The sequence below is a fragment of the Salvelinus namaycush genome, chromosome 36 (genome assembly GCF_016432855.1).
Source record: "Salvelinus namaycush isolate Seneca chromosome 36, SaNama_1.0, whole genome shotgun sequence".
Classification (NCBI taxonomy): domain Eukaryota; kingdom Metazoa; phylum Chordata; class Actinopteri; order Salmoniformes; family Salmonidae; genus Salvelinus; species Salvelinus namaycush.
In genome coordinates this window covers 17,711,510-17,733,882 of record NC_052342.1, presented here as the reverse complement: position 1 = coordinate 17,733,882, position 22,373 = coordinate 17,711,510, and the positions used below count along the sequence as shown (strand labels likewise).

General features: G+C 46.1%; 1 protein-coding gene across 1 annotated transcript; it reads right to left on the bottom strand.

Annotated features, from left to right (window-relative positions):
* Positions 1–367: 367 nt before the first annotated feature.
* On the bottom strand, positions 368–20,381 carry LOC120030398 (N-acetylaspartate synthetase-like). The gene is made up of 3 exons (XM_038975788.1): positions 20,066–20,381; positions 18,596–18,760; positions 368–735 (listed from the first exon to the last, which is right to left on the bottom strand). The coding sequence occupies exons 1-3, from the start codon at positions 20,379–20,381 to the stop codon at positions 368–370; spliced, it is 849 nt and encodes a 282-aa protein (XP_038831716.1).
* Positions 20,382–22,373: the final 1,992 nt, after the last annotated feature.

Here is a 22,373-nt window from a genome sequence, read left to right as displayed (position 1 = left end):
GGTATCAAAAGCAAAGGGAACACTCAGTTGATGTCATTTGAAAAGGCATGGGATGGTGATATATGTTAGGGATTTTTTTTACAACAAAACAGGGTAAAAAAAAAAAAATACTCGGGGGGGGGCACTATATTCAAAATGTAAAAAATAAATACAAATAAACTAAAACCGATAAAAAGTTAGTGACTTAAGATGAATGAATAGAAACAGTAGTAGTAAGAAGAAGTAACTCTAATAATACAAAATAAAGAAAGTTGTCAGAGGAGTAGGACTTGGTCGAGGATCGTTGGGCGAGGGGCTCTGCCTCGAGGTGGTATCGTTGCTCTCTCCCTCTCTCTCTCTCCATCCCTCTCTCCCCCTCTCTCATCCCTCACTCCTCACGGAGCTGCAGACGGTAGCGTTGGTAACGGATCTGGAAGAAGAGCCTCTCTTGCGGCGAGCGGCTCATTCCGGGCAGCACGTAATCCTCGCTACCGCCGGTCCGCCGGAAGCCCAGCGACTCATACAGCTTGTGGGCGGCCATCTTGACGGCGGTGGTTCCCAGGACGACGGCGGCGTAGTTGTTATGCATGGCGAACTCTAGCACGCGGCGCCCCAGCAACTTGGCAATGCCCTTGCCACGGAAGCGCGAGTCCACCGACATGCGGCGTAGTTCCACCGTGTTGTCGTCCTCCCGGCCCTGCGCCGCCACGATGCCGACCACCTGACCTTCCAGCACTGCCACCCAGAAACATGAGCCTGGAGGACCAGAGAGTCAAGTTAGACACACACACACACACACACACACTACTCTCTCTCTTTCTCAAACACACACACACACACACCACTTTCTCACACACACACCAAACAACAACACAAATCTGACAGCATATACTTTACATGTAACCCCCCCCCCCCCCCCCCCCCCCCCCCCCAAATATCATCTGACCTGATGTGAAGGGGCTGAAGTGTCAGCCGGACCTACAGTAGGACTTTCCATGGCTGTCTTTATCTGACCTCTGGTTGGCCCAGTGTGACTCAGTGAAGGACTGAAGCAATAAGGGAAGGGAAGAGTCTACAAGAAGGCTACCCTAAAGCGCCTACACTATTTGCCCTAAAGCCCCTACACTATTTTCCCTAAAGCCCCTACACTATTTGCCCTAAAGCCCCTACACTATTTGCCCTAAAGCCCCCTACACTATTTGCCCTAAAGCCCCCTACACTATTTGCCCTAAAGCCCCCTACACTATTTGCCCTAAAGCCCCCTACACTATTTGCCATAAAGCCCCTACACTATTTGTCCTAAAGCGCCTACACTATTTGCCCTAAAGCCCCCTACACTATTTGCCATAAAGCCCCTACACTATTTGTCCTAAAGCGCCCTACACTATTTGCCCTAAAGCGCCCTACACTATTTGCCCTAAAGCGCCCTACACTATTTGCCCTAAAGCGCCCTACACTATTTGCCCTAAAGCCCCCTACACTATTTGCCCTAAAGCCCCCTACACTATTTGCCCTAAAGCCCCTTACACTATTTGCCCTAAAGCCCCCTACACTATTTGCCCTAAAGCCCCCTACACTATTTGCCCTAAAGCCCCCTACACTATTTGCCCTAAAGCCCCCTACACTATTTGCCCTAAAGCCCCCTACACTATTTGCCCTAAAGCCCCCTACACTATTTGCCCTAAAGCCCCCTACACTATTTGCCCTAAAGCCCCCTACACTATTTGCCCTAAAGCGCCCTACACTATTTGCCCTAAAGCGCCCTACACTATTTGCCCTAAAGCGCCCTACACTATTTGCCCTAAAGCCCCCTACACTATTTGCCCTAAAGCCCCCTACACTATTTGCCCTAAAGCCCCCTACACTATTTGCCCTAAAGCCCCCTACACTATTTGCCCTAAAGCCCCCTACACTATTTGCCCTAAAGCCCCCTACACTATTTGCCCTAAAGCCCCCAACACCATTTGCCCTAAAGCCCCCAACACTATTTGCCCTAAAGCCCCATACAAATCAAAATGTATTTATTAAGCCCATTTTACATCAGCAGATGTCACAAAGTGATTATACAGAAACCCAGTCTTAAAACCCCAAACAGCAAGCAATGCAGATGTTGAAGCACACTATTTTTCTTAATCCCAAGAGCTCATTTAAGGCCAGCTAACACCAGCATGTATTTATACATCACACCCCTCAGAGCCTCTAGCTGAGTGGATAACATCGTTTTTTGAATGACAGAAGGAGTGGGACGATTTTTGTTATGTTTTTTTATTAGCATGAGTGGATGAATAACTTTTTTCCCTTATCCGTAATGGAATTGACTTTAAAAAAATGTTTTATTCACCCCTGTCCAGTTGGTGGCAGCAATACAGCATTAGATGTGGTACGTCATAAAACCTTGAGGAAGAAGAAGATCAAACGGACAGTGGACTCCCATCCCCCCAACTATGGTCAGAACAACCTATCATTAAAGCCACAATCTGCAATATTTCCTTCTGTTTAATCAATGGTCATTTCAATGGATTATGCCTACAAGGTGGCAGCCAGGGCTGTTGAAATGGCACATTGTGGCTTTAACCCGGCCCTGCTGCTCATGTGTATCGGGATATCACACTAATTACAGACTGGTGTTAATTGTTCAGATTACAGAGCAATTAGAGGTTGCTATACAATGGCTTCTGTCAATTAACATAACCGTGTGATTCAGTTAAAACAGTGAACATCAGGATTCACTCTTTGAAAAAGTGTTCTTTGGCTGTCCCCTCCAAAAAAAAAACATTTTGGTTCCATGCATAACCCATGTAGAACCCCCTGTGGAATCTCGGTCCTGGGGCCCCTCCATAGGTGCATGTTTTGGTTTTTGCCCTAGCACTACACAGCTGATTCAAATAATCAAATCTTGATGATGAGTTGGTTATTTGAATCAGCTCTGTAGTGCTGGGGAGGGGCAGTACTGAGTTTGGGAAAACCTCTGTTAGACCATTAAGTGATCGGATAGCTGCTTTGAGGATATTATCGTAGCACTGTTTCATTAACATTTTCGTCATTTAGCAGACACTCTTATCCAAAGCTACTTACAGACAGCACATTCAGACAGCGCAAGTTGGGTAAAGCGACCACATATCACAGTCATAGAAAGTAGAATCCTTCTTCGAAGTAGCCACTATCAGCAGAACCAGTGCCAGGAAGAAACACACAGCTGCAGATGTGTGAAGGAAAGTGGGGTTGAATGGAGTGTGGCCCTGGCACACACGATATAGAACTACATAAGAGTGTGTTCTGTTGGTAAGACGTGCCAAAGAAAGTATGTCCAAAATCCTCAAAATCCACTAACTGGATGGATCTACTAAAAGGAGGAGCGGTGCTACACACGAGACACTGGTCACATAGTGGTGGCTGGCGTTTCCATTAGCAAAAACATTTATTTAAATGGACTGAATGAAGTGTATCAGAGGGAGAAAGAGAATGAGGGAGGTAGAGAGAGAGAGAGGAAGGGAAGGAGTTAGAGTGAGGGAGGTAGACAGACAGAGAGAGAGAGGGAGGTAAAGAGAGAGGGAGGTAGAGAATGTGGGAGGTAGAGAGAGAGGGAGAGAGAGAGGGGAAGGGAGGGAGGGAGTTAGAGAGTGAGGGAGGTAGACAGACAGAGAGAGAGAGAGGCACAGACAAACCTGGCTGCCCAGAGAGGACAGGCTGTGCTCACTCTGCTCCAGGGGAGAGGTAGAGACAGAGGTGCATTTCCTACTACACTGTGACAAATACTCAGACCTAAGAGCATATTTCTTTCCCAAAATTATAACTCAATACAAAGAATTTGAAACTATAAAAGATGAAGAAAAAATCAAATATTTATTGGGTGAAAAGCCAAAATGTGCAGTTTTGGCAGCCAAATATGTGTCCTCCTGCCACAACCTGAGGGACAGCCAGTGAAAAATGCAAAGTAATGTTGATAATATTTCCCATTTGTTTTGTCTTTCATACCAGGTCATATGTCTTCTCAAGTCATATTGACACTGGTCTACTGCCGTTGATTTAATGTATTGTTGTTCTGATTAATATTGTTGTTGTAGCTGTTATTAATGGTAATCCCATGTCCACTACTACTATTATTATTACTGTTGGTCCCACCATTTATTTATATATAAATATATATATATTTTGTATATATATACATATATATTTGATTTTGATTTTTCGATATGTATACTTTGACAATGTAAGTAATAATGAACTTGCCATGTCAATAAAGTCAATTGAATTGAATTGAATTGAATTGAGAGGGAGGTAGAGAGAGAGGGAGGTAGAGAATGAGGGAGCGAGAGAGAGGGAGAGAGAGAGGGGAAGGGAGGGAGTTAGAGAGTGAGGGAGGTAGACAGACAGAGAGAGAGAGGGAGGTAGAGAGAGAGGGAGGTAGAGAATGAGGGAGCGAGAGAGAGACGGAGGTAGACAGAGAGAGAGGGGGAGGTTGAGAGGTAAAGAGAATGGAAGAGAGAGAATGGAAGTGAGAGAGAATGAAAGGGAAAGCAGACGGAGGTTGGTGCTAACTGCTTAGTAGCATTATTTGCTCTGATGCTCATAATTAAAAAGTACAATCGTAGACTGAGCTGTCACTTAGGGTTTGAGCGAATAGAAACTCAGGAAGATCCGGACTTACACGCACAGATAAGTACAGCCACTCAAACAGAGACGCGCGTCAACAGAAATCTTCATCCACTATAAAATGTCGGTGAAAACTTCATAGTTTGGGCAAGGAGTTCTTCCAGTCCATGTAGCCTGATAAGAAACAGCTCCAGACCTTGGTCATAATATAAGAGCAGTTGTATACTGCATTTACATTTTTGATGCTCCATAACTTTTGTATTGTTAACATAATGTATTGTTTAGCAAGTCCAGGCCTGCCGTGTTTTGACCTGGGCAGAGAATCATGCAGAGAAACAGCATGTCAGGTATGAGTTGTGTCATTGGGAGGACAAAAATGCCCTGTCTGACTTCTGTCTCTGTCTGCCTGTCTCTGTTGTGTGAGAGTAGTACAGTACTGTACGCTGTCTGTCTGTCTGTCTGTCTGTCTGTCTGTCTGTCTGTCTGTCTGTCTGTCTGTCTGTCTGTCTGTCTGTCTGTCTGTCTGTCTGTCTGTCTGTCTGTCTTGTAATGTGAGAGTAGTACAGTACTGTACTGTGTCTGTGTTGTAGCTATACAGTATATACAGTATCTAGGGATCAATACAGTACCATGTTGGAGATGTACAGAGAATGCTGGACAGGTTTTCTGTGGTTGTGGATGACTGGTTTACTATATTCTCATCCTTAGTTTATCTGATTTGCAAACCCCTCCAAAATGTGTGATAGCCTATTTATATTAGATACAACAGTAAACAGTGCTGAAAATAATATTTAGTCAGCTGTATTATGACATGTCCTTGTAGTCCAGTACAGAACATGTATTTGTATCAAATCCCATCTGGCAGAGAATTCTTCCTTTTCCGTGACTGACAATGACTGACTGACTGGAGAATATAAAACCTGTGTGTCTTTCTGCAGATGGTGACACACACACACACACACACACACACACACACACACACACACACACACACACACACACACACACACACACACACACACACACACACACACACACACACACACACACACACACACACACACACACACACACACAGAGCAAGTGATGAAATTATGGTAATTCACTGCTTGGACAATGTTATGAGGGATTTAAGGCCCCTGTGGGGTTCAGTGGATTAATGATTGAATAAAACAACTGTCAGATGTATTACAGCCGGTCGCCGCAGTAACAAGTGTGCCTGTCCAGACATGGCATGACATGTGGGCATCACGGAGAGGGTAGCTGCCCACAGCTGGGGAGGGTATTAGAAGGCAGCTAGATCTGCAAGCAGAGTGAATAGTTGGCTGGGATATTTTCCCATTTGACCTTTGACCTTGGTCATCATTGTGTGTGCAGAGTTCAGAGTGAGTCAGACAATGACTTTTTGGATTCTAGTCAACCAATGTTGACTCTCCCTGTCTGTAGTCACAATGCGGGAGAATGTTAGCTGGCTTCGGAATAGCTGCTCCACTTTGGAAGGGTCAGATTCATTCAAATTACGGTGTAATGTGTCAGCGTTTTTAGGGTTGGGGTCAATTCCATTTCAGTTCCAGTCAATTCAGGAAGTATACTGAAATTCCAATTCTCTTTTGGTTTTTGGTTTACTTTCTGAATTGACTGAAATTGAAATGGAATTGACCCCAACCCTGGTCTTCAGTTGTCGCTAACTAGTGCTTTATCTCAGAAGAGAGAGATGAGAGTAGAGATGTTAGGTACTGGGAAGAAGGGGGCGGTAGGAGGGTGGATACTAAGAGGAAGGAGGCGGTAGGAGGGGGGATACTAAGAGGAAGGGGGCGGTAGGAGGGTGGATACTAAGAGGAAGGGGGCGGTAGGAGGGTGGATACTAAGAGGAAGGGGGCTGTAGGAGGGTGGATACTAAGAGGAAGGAGGCGGTAGGAGGGGGGATACTAAGAGGAAGGAGGCGGTAGGAGGGGGGATACTAAGAGGAAGGGGGCGGTAGGAGGGTGGATACTAACAGGAAGGGGGCTGTAGGAGGGTGGATACTAAGAGGAAGGAGGCGGTAGGAGGGGGGATACTAAGAGGAAGGAGGCGGTAGGAGGGGGGATACTAAGAGGAAGGGGGCGGTAGGAGGGTGGATACTAAGAGGAAGGAGGCGGTAGGAGGGTGGATACTAAGAGGAAGGGGGCGGTAGGAGGGTGGATACTAACAGGAAGGGGGCGGTAGGAGGGTGGATACTAAGAGGAAGGAGGCGGTAGGAGGGGGGATACTAAGAGGAAGGGGGCGGTAGGAGGGTGGATACTAAGAGGAAGGGGAGGCGGTAGGAGGGTGGATACTAAGAGGAAGGGGGCGGTAGGAGGGTGGATACTAAGAGGAAGGGGGCGGTAGGAGGGTGGATACTAAGAGGAAGGGGGTGGAAGAAGGGGGGATACTAAGAGGAAGGCGGTGGTAGGAGGGGGGATACTAAGAGGAAGGGGGCAGTAGGAGGGTGGATACTAAGAGGAAGGAGGCGGTAGGGGGGGTACTAAGAGGAAGGAGGCGGTAGGAGGTGGGATACCAAGAGGAAGGAGGCGGTAGGAGGGAGAATACTAAGAGGAAGGGGGCGGTAGGAGGGGGGATACCAAGAGGAAGGAGACGGTAGGAGGGGGGATACCAAGAGGAAGGAGGCGGTAGGAGGGGGGATTCCAAGAGGAAGGGGGCGGTAGGATGAAGGTGGCAGGGGGAGGAGGGAGAGGTATGAGGGGGTAGGTAGGAGAAGGGCGGTAGGAGGGGAAAGGTAGGAGGTGGGAGGGGAGAGGTAGGAGGGCGGGGGTGGGCACGCCTCTGAAGATGAAGCCACCCCACCATATGTCAGAGCAGAGCCTGTGCCAACAGTCAGGGTTACATAATTCCGTGAACTTTCCTGGTTTCGAGAAATCCTGTTTGGAGGATTGCTGCTTATGCCCTTATTCCCGGTATTGTGCAACCCTATTCAGGACATGATGGGACAATATATAATTATTATTATTATTTAGATGAGGGTACTCAGAGGAAGTGGGAGGTAGGAGGGGCCGGAGAGGAGGGGGGTACTAAGAGGAAGGGGGGAAGTAGGAGGGGAGATACTAAGAGAAAAGGGGGAGATAGGAAGGGACAGGTAGGAAGGAAGAGGTAGGAGGAAGCTGAAGCCCTCCCCACCATCTGTCAGAACAGAGTGTGCCAACAGACAGGACGGGACAACCAGGCCCGCCAGCCCAGGCCGTGTGTGATGTGTTGTGTAAGATACACACCACTTTAGTGTTGCTGTAACTACAGATCAAACATTTTATTAATAGATTAATAATAGTTCAAATGTGAATAGAATATTAGATATTAATAGATTATACATATTCAAGATGATTCTATTAAAGATACACTCTCAAACCATTGTATAATTTCAGCCAGTAGTTTTGAAAGTGGTGCTCATGAGCCTAAAGTGGTACATGTTTTTTGTGTACTAAGCCACTAAATTGTACACTATGTCATCCAGTTTGTATGATATGTTACATTCTGCAAATTATTATTATCATAATTGTTATATATTTTAGCAATTTGTATGAAATGTTATGATTACAGTTTGTTGTGCTTTAAGATCCTGGAGTGCATCTTTAAGATGTCCCATGTATATACTAGCGATTAATGTCATGCATCCCAAATCACACCCTATTCCTTATATAGTGCACTATTTTTGACCAGGACCCATAGGGTTCCATTTGAGACGCAGCCTTGGTCTCTGGTAAAAGCTCAGAGGGATCCCACAGTATTAATAGCTAAGCTGCTGGTTCCAAGGTTCAAGAAGCACCATCCCGTTTATTTGACTTCATTCCGATTCAATTTAACAAATTTAGAGAAGCTCAATAGCACTTAGCTGTAATTATCTCTGTACGGGGGTCGCTAACTGCAAATAGAATGAAAGAAAAAGGCAACTGACATTTTCAAACTCTTCTTGACCCAGTGCGTAATACCTACATGTTTCAAGCAGACCACCATAGACCCCGTGGCCAAGAACGCAAAGGTAACCTGTCTAAATGACTATCGCATGACTACCCGTAGCACCCACATCTGTAGCCATGAAATGCTTTGAAAGGCTGGTCATGGCTCACATCAACACAATCAACCCACTCCAATTCGCATACCGCCCCAACAGATCCACAGATGACGCAATCTCTATTGCACTCCACACTGCTCTCTCCCACCTGCACAAGAGGAACACCTAAGTGAGAATGCTGTTCATTGACTACAGCTCAGCGTTCAACGCCATAGTGCCCTCCAAGCTCATCACTAAGCTCAGGACTCTGGGACTGAACTCCCTCTGCAACTGGATCCTGGACTTCCTGAGGCACCACCTCCAGGTGGTGAGGGTAGGCATCTGCCACACTGACCCACAACACGGGGGCCCCCCAGGGGTGCGTGCTTAGTCTCCTCCTGTACTCCCTGTTCACCCACGACTGTGTGGCCGCGCACGACTCCAAAACCATCCTTAAGTTTGCTGGTGACACGATGATGAGACATCCTATAAGGAGGATGTCTGTGACCTGGTAGTGTGGTACCAGGACATCAACCCCCAACGTCAGCAAGACAGAAGAGCTGATCGTGGACTACAGAAAATGAAGGGCCCGAGCACGCCCCCCTCCACATCGACGGGGCTGTAGGGAGCGGGTTGTTTTCCTCAGTGTCCACATCACTAAGAAACTATCATGGTCCACACACACCAATACAGTCATGAAGAAGGCTCAACAATGCCTCTTCCCCCTCAGGAGGCTGAAAAGATTTGGCATGGGCACCTCAGATCCTCAAAAAGATTTACAGCTGCACCATTGAGAGCATCTTGACTGGCTGCATCACCGCTTGGTATGGCAACTGCTTGGCATTCGACCGCAAGGCGCTACAGTGGGTAGTGCGTACAGCCCATTCTTGCCATCCAGGAACTCCAAACCAGGAAGTGTCAGATGTAGGGCCTAAAAATGGTCAAAGACTCCAGCCACCCAAGTCATAGACTGTTCTCTCTGCTATCGCACAGCAAGCGGTACTGATGCAGCAAGTCTGGAACCAACAGGACCCTGAACAGCTTCTACCCCCAAGCCATAAGATGGCAAAATAATTAGTCAGGTTAGCTATTGGTTAACTATTTAACTATTTGCATTGACCCTTTTTGCAATAACTCTTTTGACTTGTCACATACAGTACGTTGTTGCTACTATCTATTATCTATCCTGTTGCCTGGTCACTTTATCCCTACCTATATGTACATATCTACCTCAAATACCTTGTACCTCTGCACATTGACTCGGCACAGGTCTCAGGTGCATATAGCCACATTTTCGTTACTCATTGTGTATTTATTCCTCATGTTATTATTTTCCTCCCTCTGCATTGTTGGGAAGGGCCCGTAAGCATATCACTGTTAGTCTACACATGTTGTTTACAACGCATGTGACGAATACAATTTGATTTGATTTGATAGGATAGGATCAGAGAAAGGTGGAGAGAAGACAGAGAGATAAGACAGAGAGACAAGACAGAGAGGGGGGGTGTTGGAGGAGAAGAGAGAGTACCCATCGGCTCACCTGTGTGAGACAGGTGGTGGAGTCTAGCATTCTAGCTGGCAGGGGGTTGGAAAAACTGAAGCAAGACTCAACTTCCTCATTCTCCCCATCCCTATTCTCCTCCTCCTCCTCGTCCCTATTCTCCTCCTTCTCCCTCCTCCCTATTCTCCTCCTCCTCCCTCCTCCCTATTCTCCTCCTTCTCCCTCCTCCCAATTCTCCTCCTCCCCTCCCTATTCTCCTCCCCCTCCCTATTCTCCTCCTTCTCCCTCCTCCCAATTCTCCTCCTCCCCTCCCTATTCTCCTCCCCCTCCCTATTCTCCTCCTCCTCCCCCTCCCTATTCTCCTCCTCCTCCCCCTTCATATTCTCCTCCTCCCCTCCCTATTCTCCTCCTCATCCCCCTCCCTATTCTCCTCCTCCTCCCTATTCTCCTCCTCCTCCCCCCTCCTTATGCTCCTCCTTCTCCCCCCTCCTTATGCTCCTCCTTCTCCCCCCTCCTTATGCTCCTCCTTCTCCCCACTCCTTATTCTCCTCCTTCTCCCCTCCTTATTCTCCTCCTTCTCCCCCCCTCCTTATTCTCCTCCTTCTCCCCCCTCCTTATTCTCCTCCTTCTGCCCCTCCTTCTCCCCCCTCCTTACTCTCCTCCTTCTCCCCCCCTCCTTATTCTCCTCCTTATTCTCCTCTTCCTCCCCCCTCCTTATTCTCATCCTCCTCCTATGAGAAACATTGGCTCTGAGAAGAAGGGATCTGCTGGTTAAGAGTCAGACATGGAGAACTAAGAGCTAGCTTGACTAGAGAGGGGGATCATAGGATCCTGGTAGATGGGGATGGGAGTAGACAGTAGGGTGTGGGGGTATCATAGCCCGGGGTTGAAGGAAGTGGAGAGGACTCTACCAGAGCAGTATTAATGCTGGATCCATTAATATGGATCTTCCGGACAGCTATACAACACACATCATTGTTTTGTCCCCATGTCACCCTAATAGATGAGACCAGGAGCACACACACATGCTTACACACGCACATCTATGCACATACACTCATATGCACACTTCTCACACAAACACACAACATATGGCAAATAATTATTTAAACATGAATAGTTAACATGGCTAGACACAAGCCCACCCATCTCAAGAAGACCTACAAGCTCCAGCATATCGGTCATTCACTACACACACTACCCCTGGTATGTTACACACACACACCCTGCCCTCTGTCTCCATTACAGCTCCATTAGCGCCTGAGGCAGTGTAGGAGCATTAATCACAAAGGAGGCTGCAGCACTGGCCTTTTCACATTAGTTTTACTGCCCTGGGTGGCTCATCACTCACACTGTGTGTGTGTGTGTGTGTGTGTGTGTGTGTGTGTGTGTGTGTGTGTGTGTGTGTGTGTGTGTGTGTGTGTGTGTGTGTGTGTGTGTGTGTGTGTGTGTGTGTCCGTGTGTGTGTGTCCGTGTGTGTGTGTGTCCGTGTGTGTGTGTGTCCGTGTGTGTGTGTGTGTGTGTCCGTGTGTGTCCGTGTGTGTGTCCGTGTGTGTGTGTGCGCACACGCCCAACTCAGGTCCTCTCACTGCTACAGTCAAAGGGTTGGAGGTTTCGTAAAAAATCCCTTCCCCCCTCTTCTGTAAATCACTAACCAAAACCCTCTGTTAACGTCTAAGATGTTGTAAGGCAGAGGAAGATGTGCTTTTTTCTGTGTCTCACCCACTCACTCATAAAGATCAGACCACATGATTGGTTACCCAAGATCGGATCATATGATTGGTCACCTGGGAGTAAAGTGTTTAGAAACAATAATGTTTTTAACATCTCATTTTGCCTCTTGTTGGGTCCATTGTTCTTTACCAGTATCGATTAAAAACATTTTTTGGAGTAGCGCTTTTGCAGTTCACATATTTTTGGGTTGTGTCATTGTACAATGAATAAGACACTTACTGAAATTTGTATTGAAGTTAGTAGAGATTAAACTCAGTGACATCTAGTTAGAGTGATACCCCTCTCGAATGGACAATCAAGAATGTACTAGAACTGGAATTAAACTTTTTCTCTCTTTCTATCTGTCTTTCTTTCTATCTGTCTTTCTTTCTATCTGTCTTTCTTTCTATGTCTCTCTTTCTATGTCTCTCTTTCTATGTCTCTCTTTCTATGTCTCTCTTTCTATGTCTCTCTTTCTATGTCTCTCTTTCTTACTCCGGCTTTCTTTCTTACTCCGGCTTTCTTTCTTACTCCGGCTTTCTTTCTTACTCCGGCTTTCTTTCTTACTCCGGCTTTCTTTCTTACTCCGGCTTTCTTTCTTACTCCGGCTTTCTTTCTTACTCCGGCTTTCTTTCTTACTCCGGCTTTCTTTCTTACTCTGGCTTTCTTACTCTCTCTCTCCAGGTGATGTCTAACCCAGTTCTCCACAGCTACTGTTACATCCTCAACAATAAAGAGAGAGGGAGCGGAAGGACGGAAGGAACGTTTATCTACTGTGTGTATAGCGAGCTACCTCAGCTGACGAGCTAGAGAGAGTTCCCAAGGGAGACCCCTACGTGGAGCAAACCTTCCCCCATATCCCGATCAAATGCTTCCATTTTCTACCTTGCCTTCTCTCTCTCTCTTACTCTGTCTGACACTCTCTCTCTCTCTGTCTGACACTCTCTCTCTCTCTGTCTGACACTCTCTCTCTCTCTGTCTGACACTCTCTCTCTCTGTCTGACACTCTCTCTCTGTCTGACACTCTCTCTCTCTCTCTGTCTGACACTCTCTCTCTCTCTCTCTCTCTGTCTGACACTCTCTCTCTCTCTCTCTCTGACACTCTCTCTCTCTCTCTCTCTCTCTCTCTCTCTCTCTCTCTCTGACACTCTCTCTCTCTCTCTCTCTCTCTCTCTCTGACACTCTCTCTCTCTCTGTCTGACACTCTCTCTCTCTCTGTCTGACACACTCTCTCTCTCGCTCTCTCTCTCTGACTGCCGCTGTCTCTCTGACTGCCGCTGTCTCTCTGACTGCCGCTGTCTCTCTGACTGCCGCTGTCTCTGACTGCCGCTGACTGCCTCGCTGACTGCCTCGCTGACTGCCTCGCTGACTGCCTCGCTGACTGCCTCTCTGACTGCCTCTCTGACTGCCTCTCTGACTGCCTCTCTGACTGCCTCTCTGACTGCCTCTCTGACTGTCTCTCTGACTGTCTCTCTGACTGTCTCTCTGACTGCCTCTGTCACTGTCTCTCTGACTGCCTCTGTCACTGTCTCTCTGACTGCCTCTGTCACTGTCTCTCTGTCGGTCTGTCTCTCTGTCGGTCTGTCTCTGTCTCTGTCTCTGTCTCTGTCTCTGTCTCTCAGCAGAGCTATAATAACCAGCAGGTACAGTGAGTGACAGTAGTGAAGTATCTGCACCCACTAACTCCCCAGAACAGAATGAGATCACTGTCATTAGCAGGGAAGTGAATAGGGGCTAACAGACAAGTAGACAGCGTCCCAAATGGCACTATATTCCCTACATAGTAGCCCATAGGGCTCTGGTCAAAAGTAGTGCACTATATAGGGACTAGTGTGTCATTTGGGATGTGGAAGTAGACTGCTCTGTCTAGGCAGGACCCAGTATGGGACAGGCTCTGACCCAGACTGAGATATGAGGACAACAACCCATCTGGCCACTCGTATCACTGCCCTGGGGCCCAGGAATCAGGTGGCTGTAACTGTTGAGTCACCTTGGCCCATCTACCTATGTACTGTGTGGAGCAGACTAGATACCTTCACTGTAGAGAGCAAGGTTGTGTAAGTCCCAAATGGCACCCTATTTACTACATAGTGTACTACTTTTGACCAGAGCACAATGAGCCCTGGTCAAAAGTAATGCACTATATAGGGAATAGGGTGCCATTAGGAATTGGGCCCAAGCTTCATAATGTTGAAGTTAGGAACTTGGTAAAGGAGCTTGGTTTTGCCTTGTGCCTAATCACGCCCCTCGCCATGTCTTGTATAACAACGGGGGCTGCGGGGGTACGTGCTATGCCACTGTTTATAACTAGCTAGAAGTTAACTATCTAAGATGTGACAAATAAATGATCTCCAGCTCAGCACTCCAGCTATGTATATGGTTTGCTAACTTGCTAGCTAAGTGGCTCGATGGCAAGATCAAGCCTCTTGGTTACGGCATAGCCAATCAATCCTCTCCTGGAACAAGAGCCTTGCTGCCAAAGATTTGTTTTGTGCATGCAGCAAATTGTGAGTAGCCTTTTGAGATAGTTGTATAACTTTATGAGCTGGAATATCTGTCATTGCAATTCGTTTATGTTCGCTTGCTCATGTTAGCATTCAGCTAGCGTCCACTATGGGAATTCTGCGTGTGTGTGCAGCCACACACCTCCTCCAGGATTGCCGCGCAGAGACGCAAGAGACTGAACTTCACCGAGTTCCCCCACGTTAGTTTGCACTATATAGATCAACGTTTTTTCTGTGATCGAATCAACATTATATCGGCCCCTTTCTAATGCAACAAACCGAAACAAATCTAACTTTGCAAGATTGAGTCTGATTTTGTTGTAGGCAGAGCCAGAGCCCAACGGAGTAGAATTCTGTTGGCCGGGGTAGCCCATAAGAGGTCTTTCAATCACCTGTGAGTGAATGCACTTTTCAGATCAGTTCAGAACAGAGCTGTGCATGTGCACATTTGCTGATATTCTTTTCTAGTTAGCGAGTTATTAGCCCAGGTATAGATAAGTATAGGTCAGCAATGGGGAGTTACTGCTTCCTACAAGATCACAAAACATGGAGACTACATTTCAAGCTGTCTTTAAAAAGCCAGTCAGGTAAAAAGCTTCTGTCTTAAAGGGGCAGAGTTAAAGGGGCAGTGTTGTATTTTGTATTTTGAGATAAGCTTGAATATAGAGACAAGCTAATAGGCAGAGGGGTAGCCTACATTGTCTAATTCTCTGTGTGGTAATTATTATTATTTGTATAACTTTTTAAAAGTCTCAAGCAATGTAGGCCTGCAATGAACACCACATATAGGATACTGTAGACTATATGATAGAAATCAAAAGCTATTTCCATGGGAAAATGCTATGGGATTTGCTCCATTGGTTTAGTTGGTAGGCCTACATTATGCTCAGATAGCCACAATAGCCTATTGACTACTGTCTCAAACTGTAAGGGTACAGCCTCAGTGTTCACTGTAAACGCACTGTTTCCGCTCAAAATACCTACAATTTGCGCAGTGCCCCGAAAAATGTGAGGGAACATTGGTTGGGACCCCGACAAACATTTATGTTGGGAAAGAAAAAGAGGCCAGTGTTTGCACTGACATTAATACCATATACCCTGCTATGGTACAGGGACTTTATGAAGGTATGAAAATCTGGATACCGCCAGACCCTACTTGGTATAGACTACAGAACAGTGGTGTATTTGTACAGGGCAGTGAAAGTGGATGGATTGATTTGTTGATTAATGAAACAGCGTTTATCGATTGTTAATGAAACAGCCTTTATCATTTGGTCTATTAGTGAAACAGCCTTTATCGATTGGTTGATTAATGACACAGCCTTTATTGATTGGTTGATTAATGACACAGCCTTTATTGATTGGTTGATTAATGACACAGCCTTTATTGATTGGTTGATAGTACCACAGGGATGTCAGGGAAAACTCAAGCTGGTAGAATTAATGTCCTGCTCTTTGATGTTAAGAATCCCTACTTAAACACCCACTCCCATGCCCTTATTGTTCCTGGTTTGTCCCATGCACACACACGCGCTGAGCAGAGGGCTGAGATAACTGATGGCTTTTTGTGACAGTGGGATGAGTAAATGCATGCACACACATTCTAGCGATGGGGGGGATCGATACAGTTACATATCGGGATATTATTGCTGATGATATATTGCATCGTTTTGACAATATCGCAATGTTATTTTTGCGATAGTTGGCTGTACCTGCACCAACAGTATTCTTCCTTCATAGCTTGTTCTCCATCTTCTTTTTAAATAGGGAGCCATTTTGTTTTCAACACTTTTATTTCCATGACTGATCAAAACTGGTTTTCTCATGGCTCTGTCTTGTCCTTCTGCAGCAGACAAATGGTGAGCAATATGTTTGGATAATCGAATCGCAATAAAATCTCAGTGTCAAATCGCAATACAGATAGAATCATGAGAATCCTGACAATTACAATACATATCGTATCGGCACCTAAGTATTGCGATAATATCGTATCGGGAGGAACCTGGCAATTCCCAGCCCTAATGTAACAGTATAACTTTAGTACGTCCCCTCGCCCCGACACGGGCGCGAACCAGGGACCCTCTGCACACATCAACAACGGTCACCCACGAAGCATCGTTACCCATCGCTCCACAAAAGCCGCGGCCCTTGCAGAGCAAGGTGCAACCCTACTTCTGTCTCAGAGCAAGCGACGTAACTGATTGAAATGCTAGTAGCGCGTACCCGCTAACTAGCTAGCCATTTCACATCCGTTACACTCACCCCCCTTTCAACCTCCTCCTTTTCCACAGCAACCAGTGATCCGGGTCAACAGCATCAATGTAACAGTATAACTTTAAACCGTCCCCTCGCCCCGACACGGGCTCGAACCAGGGACCTTCTGCACACATCAACAACGGTCGCCCACGAAGCATCGTTACCCATCGCGCCACAAAGGCCGCGGCCCTTGCAGAGCAAGGTGCAACCCTACTTCTGTCTCAGAGCAAGCGACGTAACTGATTGAAATGCTAGTAGCGCGTACCCGCTAACTAGCTAGCCATTTTACATCCGTTACACTAACACATATACAGTGCCTTCGGAAAATATTCAGAACCCTTGACTTTTTCCACATTGTTAGGTTACGGCCTTATTTTAAAATGTATATATATTTTTTAATCCTCATCAATCTACACACAATACCCCATAATGACAAAGCAAAAACAGGTTTTTAGAAATGTTTACAAATGTATTGATAATAAAAAACTGAAATATCACATTTACATAAGTATCGATCGGGTTCAAGTCTGGGCTCTGGCTGGCCCACTCAAGGAAATTCAGAGACTTGTCCCGAAGCCACTCCTGCATTGTCTTGGCTGTGTGTTTAGGGTCGTTGTCCTGTTGGAAGGTGAACCTTCGCCCCATTCTGAGGTCCTGAGCACTCTGGAGTAGGTCTTCATCAAGGATCTCATTGTACTTTGCTCAGTTCATATTTGCCTCGATCCTGACGCTGAAAAACATCCCCACAGCATGATGCTGCCACCACCATGCTTCACTGTAGGGATGCTGCCAGGTTTTCTCCAGGAAGAGTCTTGGTGGTTCCACTTCTTCCATTTAAGAATGTGGGAAGGCCACTGTGTTCTTGGGGACCTTCAATGCTGCAGAAATGTTTTGATACCCTTCCCCAGATCTGTGCCTCGACACAATCCTGTCTCTGAGCCCTACGGACAATTCCTTCGACCTCATGGCTTGGTTTTTGCTATGACATGCACTGTCAACCATGGGACCTTATATAGACAGGTGTGTGCCTTTCCAAATCATCTCCAATCAATTGAATTTACCACAGGTAATGGAAACAGGTTGCACCTGACTGCAATTTGCATAGAAAAGGGTCTGAATACTTCTGTAAATAAGGTATTTCTGTTTTTTTTATTTCTAAAAACCTGTTTTTGCTTTGTCATTATGGGATATTGTGTGTAGATTGCTGAGGATTTAAAAAAAATCTATTTTAGAATAAGGCTGTAACATAACAAAATTTGGAAAAGTCAAGGGGTCTGAATACTTTCTGAAGGCACTGTATACACATACTGAAGAGGAGATAAGGGCGTTGATCTGTCCCTGGCCAGTTGAGACTGTGTGTGTGTGTGTGTGTGTGTGTGTGTGTGTGTGTGTGTGTGTGTGTGTGTGTGTGTGTGTGTGTGTGTGTGTGTGTGTGTGTGTGTGTGTGTGTGTGTGTGTGTGTGTGTGTGTGTGTGAGAGACAGAGAGAGAGCAACAGAGAGACAGAAAGACAGAGAGAGAAAGCGATTTGATTATAGCCTAAAGTTTTGGAACGGAACAAGGAGGAAGTGTGTCATAGCTCACTTCTTAGAATCGAAGTGTTTTGGATCATAGGAGATTTATGGATTGTCCTAATTAGGGACTGATGTAGTTGAGGAAATGACTCCAATGAGGCTTGGCCGACAGAGGCTTGGCCGACTGCTGCAGAAAGTCTATCAGCAGTTTCCTCCTCGCAATCAATAGGCCCAGTAGTGTGGCTTGCCCTGAACCCTCCCACAGTAACAAAGTGGAGCGAGTCGCCCTGCATACTTAATAAGCAGGCAGACTGCCTTGGTCTTTGAACGCATAACTGCGTCCCAAATGGCACCCTATTCCCTACATAGTGCACTACTTTTGGCCATGGCCCATGGTTCTGCGGATGAACATTTATATACTGACAAAGACAACAGATTAGGCCTATTTCATTTTCACATTACTTTTCAGTATATAGTTTGTGTGTTGTGTCCAATTGCCCCCTATCCCCTCTTACCTGTAGGTTTCATGTAATACTCCTCGATGTCTGCCATGTCAGTGTGGAGCGCGCAGGCCAGATAGCTGTGGATAACTTTGTGGCTGTAGAAGTAGCGCGCGGCCATGAGAAGGAACGGCGCGCAGCAGGTCAGCGCGAGGGATTTGGTCACAACAAAGCACATCACTATGGAGATAAGGAAGAAAAATAAACGATACCTGTCAGAAAAAAGAATCAAATGTTGGATTTTGGCGGAAGTCACACACATAACCAAACAGTGACATTCCAAGAATAAGTATATGTTGCTGCTTCAAAAAAAGATCAGTCCCTGATATCACACACGTAATACGGAGTAAGTCATTGAAAAACATCACATGACATCCTATGTTGAATATGTATTTATTTTACTGGGTGCAAATTTAAGTCTATACTCATAGCCTAGATATCCTACACATCCAATAGCATTTTAAAATCATCTCAGACTCTGGTCCATTTACTGCAGTGGTGCTTTTTGCAGTAGCCTATTTCTCTGATTGGGCAGCACGGTGGCGCCAGAGTGGAACCCACCACACAGACAGGCTGTGCAGCAGCATTGCATGTTATTATGTTTTCGTCTAGCCTGGCATGATGCAACACTATTTTACTCCATTGCACCACGATATGGCGTGCTTACTGTCAACGGTGTGCCCTTACTTTGTAGCGGCATGGTTCCAAATAATAGCGTCATTTCCACATGATCGCCCACACCAATTTTCAGACAACATTTCGACAGTGAAGTATAGTATGTTTTGTTGGTTTTTACTGTTTAATCTGTATGGTACTTACCACGGTACAGATAAAGGAATGAGGTGTACATACGTGATGAACATTTTGAAATTAACATCTGCACTCGAATTATAAACAATGACAGCATGCGCACACGGCTGGTGGTGCTGCGCGTTGTGTGCACGTACAGTAAAATGTGTGTATGATGGGAACTGGTGAGGGGGTGCGATTGGTGCACGCACGCGCACACTGTGGGCCAATCCTCAAGTTCTATTCATTCATTCATGCGTCCAACACAACCGGCATCGTAGCGCCCTACACGCACATCCAACAGGGCACCGATTACATACTACATGCAGCATGCGTTTTAGCCATGCCTTTGTGTTGCGGTTTGATGCGGTGCTGTAAGGCACATGAGCTACATGCCGGAATCGAGGAAAAGAGGGCATCGAATTATCCATTAACACACACATTGATGCTCCAACAGATTATAGCTTTCCTTCAACTGCATTTCAATTCACAATTTAAAAAAAACATATTTTGCAATGATTGGTTTTCATGTGTTAGTATGGTTGGGTTATTCATTAAGAATGTATTTTACAATAATCATTTTCAGATATATAGCATACATGGGTAAAATGAAAAGCGTTTTTCAATGAGTAATGGCAACTTTACACGAATTTCACTCCAGTAAATCGTTATTATAGGATGAATCGTGTCACTTACGTGTCAGAAGAGCATATACGAATTGGGTTTGACTTTGCTGTAATATGCCTCTGAAAGCAGTGTTGGGTATCCTCTCCATTATCCCCTCATAAAAGATGCGGCGCACCTCCGCATGGTCCGTGCGCTCAAACTCGCGGATCAAAACCGTATCTTTCCTCACATCATTTTCCTCGAGAGGATTCGGTGCAGGTGTGGAAGAAGTCCACATTTGCGAGGAGGAAAGGATAATAGACTCTTTTTTTGTCCCTTGTATGGCATCGTGTTCATCCGCAACAATTTTTGTCTCGCAAACCATTTTTGGAGACGAACAATGCATGCAACTGGCCTCAAAAATAACTTGAACTTGGTAAAAATAGAAATGGGATACGATGCGTTTATAAATATGCAAAGAAAAAAGACGGCGGGTGTTTCTGTTGCAACCCTGAGCGTTTCTGCACGACCAAGGGTTGCCGGCCAGCACTTAGCCTATTTATAATGCGCCCTAGCGATGCATTCAGATTCAGGGGCTGGCCCGCACAGCGCGTACATTGGCTCAGGCGCTTCTCCATTCGATTCTGATAGGCGGATAGAGACAAGAGTGAGGCACCCAGTTTAATTATTTTTTTAAACCTCAACATTGCTCCTGGTGTGCCGGCGAAATTCCACACATGTGTGTTTGAGGGGGACAGGGAGGGTGGACTTGCGTAAGGGTATTTCGGAACAGGTAGACTAATGGGGGCCTTTGAAGCTCACCCCAAACAACCCGGCCTGCACCGGTGTACCTGCTGCGGGAGCTGCGCCAGACCCTCTCTTCAGCGATGACTGAAATTACACTTGCCAGAATGGATACGACGCGTTCATACGAGGACGCATGAGATTTCATGCGTCAAAATATAAAGGACACTTGGTGATGGTGGGACTTTGTAAGGGAATGTTTAGAGAACTGACTGACAGTGTAGCCTATGGCTGGTTAGGTGGCTGCGGCTCGGCGCTTCGCTCCTCCCGGCGTTGTGCCTCTTTCGATCTCCGGTCTCATGACTGACAGGTCTGCTGCACTGCAGTGATTCCACCCCGGTTTTATTCTCGCCTCACTCGTCCTTTCCCACGACACTTTCCTTACGACGGCGTTTCGGTGTATCATCATTGAACATTCCTTAGTCTAAGTCGTAGGACTGACTGGCTGTGTAGGCTATATGGCTATATGGCACAGTATGAGGTAATTTAAATTCACTGTCATTAATTTATTCACACAGGCTACAATTGACTGTTCACATTAATTCAGTGTTCTATTTAAATGTGGCCATATGCCTCACTGGATATACCAATCAAATCAATACACATTTATGTGGGGATGTTTTGTTGACACTAAAGGGGCGACACCGCCTAACCAATGCCGTTACAATGGTCCCGCTACTACTACACCCAATTCAATTCCGTGACGTGACGTCTCTTCTGTCCTCGATTATGCCTATGGTTTATTACGCCTGTAAGCAATATTATAATCACAGTGGAGAAAGTTTCACTAAACGGATGCCTTCATAGGCCAAATGCTCTACCAAATCATTACACATTTGCATTGGCTTCGTTCCATAGCGCGCAGCCTAAATGTAAACACGAATTTAAAGCATTATCTTAATTTTCGGACGTTTTTCTGAATTTTTAGGCTAGCATTATTAACCTAACGAAGAAAATGCATTTGTATAGCTCTAAATGAGTTAGGTATAAGATGTTACTAGCCTATCGCATTGAACAGAACTAGACTAGTGTATATATATATAAATCATTGGTTTAGACTAGAATCATCACCACCTCCCCCGCCCTACTGTTGATAACACACCCACCCACGCACTCCACTCCCCAAGAACACATCAATCCCATGCAGTCTATAGGTCTGTCCAAACACCTAAACATTCTCAAATGTGTGTGGTCGTCGACGCGTAGAGCCGCAGACCTCAAAACATGCGCACGGGGCAGAGTAGCCCTTGCAGTAGACTATAGGTTGTAATAGCCTAGACATCGCAGGTTTCTCGCGCGCAAGACGCAGTCTTTTCACACAGCAAGACAGCAGCAGCACCTGCGGGTGGACTGAACCGAAGCTCCCTCTGCCGGCAGATGGATCAGAAGGTGTCCTGAGCATGCGCGGATTGATCTTACACCAGCATCGACTGCATAGAATCGACAGACTACATGCGTTACATTTTTCCCTGAACGGTTGTTTATTAGGGTCCTATACATATAACCATACATGTGTTGTTATATTTCAGGTGATATACAATAGCAAAGGGTGATTCAAGGGGACCTCGGTTACAGTCAGTGTGATTTTATAGAG

Coding starts and splice junctions, on each gene's coding strand:
- LOC120030398 (XM_038975788.1), bottom strand. CDS start 20,381: ATGCATTGTTCGTCTCCAAAAATGGTTTGCGAGACAAAAATTGTTGCG. Junction 18,761..20,065: donor CGTATATGCTCTTCTGACAC/GTAAGTGACACG, acceptor TTATCTCCATAG/TGATGTGCTTTGTTGTGACC. Junction 736..18,595: donor GTATTACATGAAACCTACAG/GTAAGAGGGGAT, acceptor CTGGTCCTCCAG/GCTCATGTTTCTGGGTGGCA.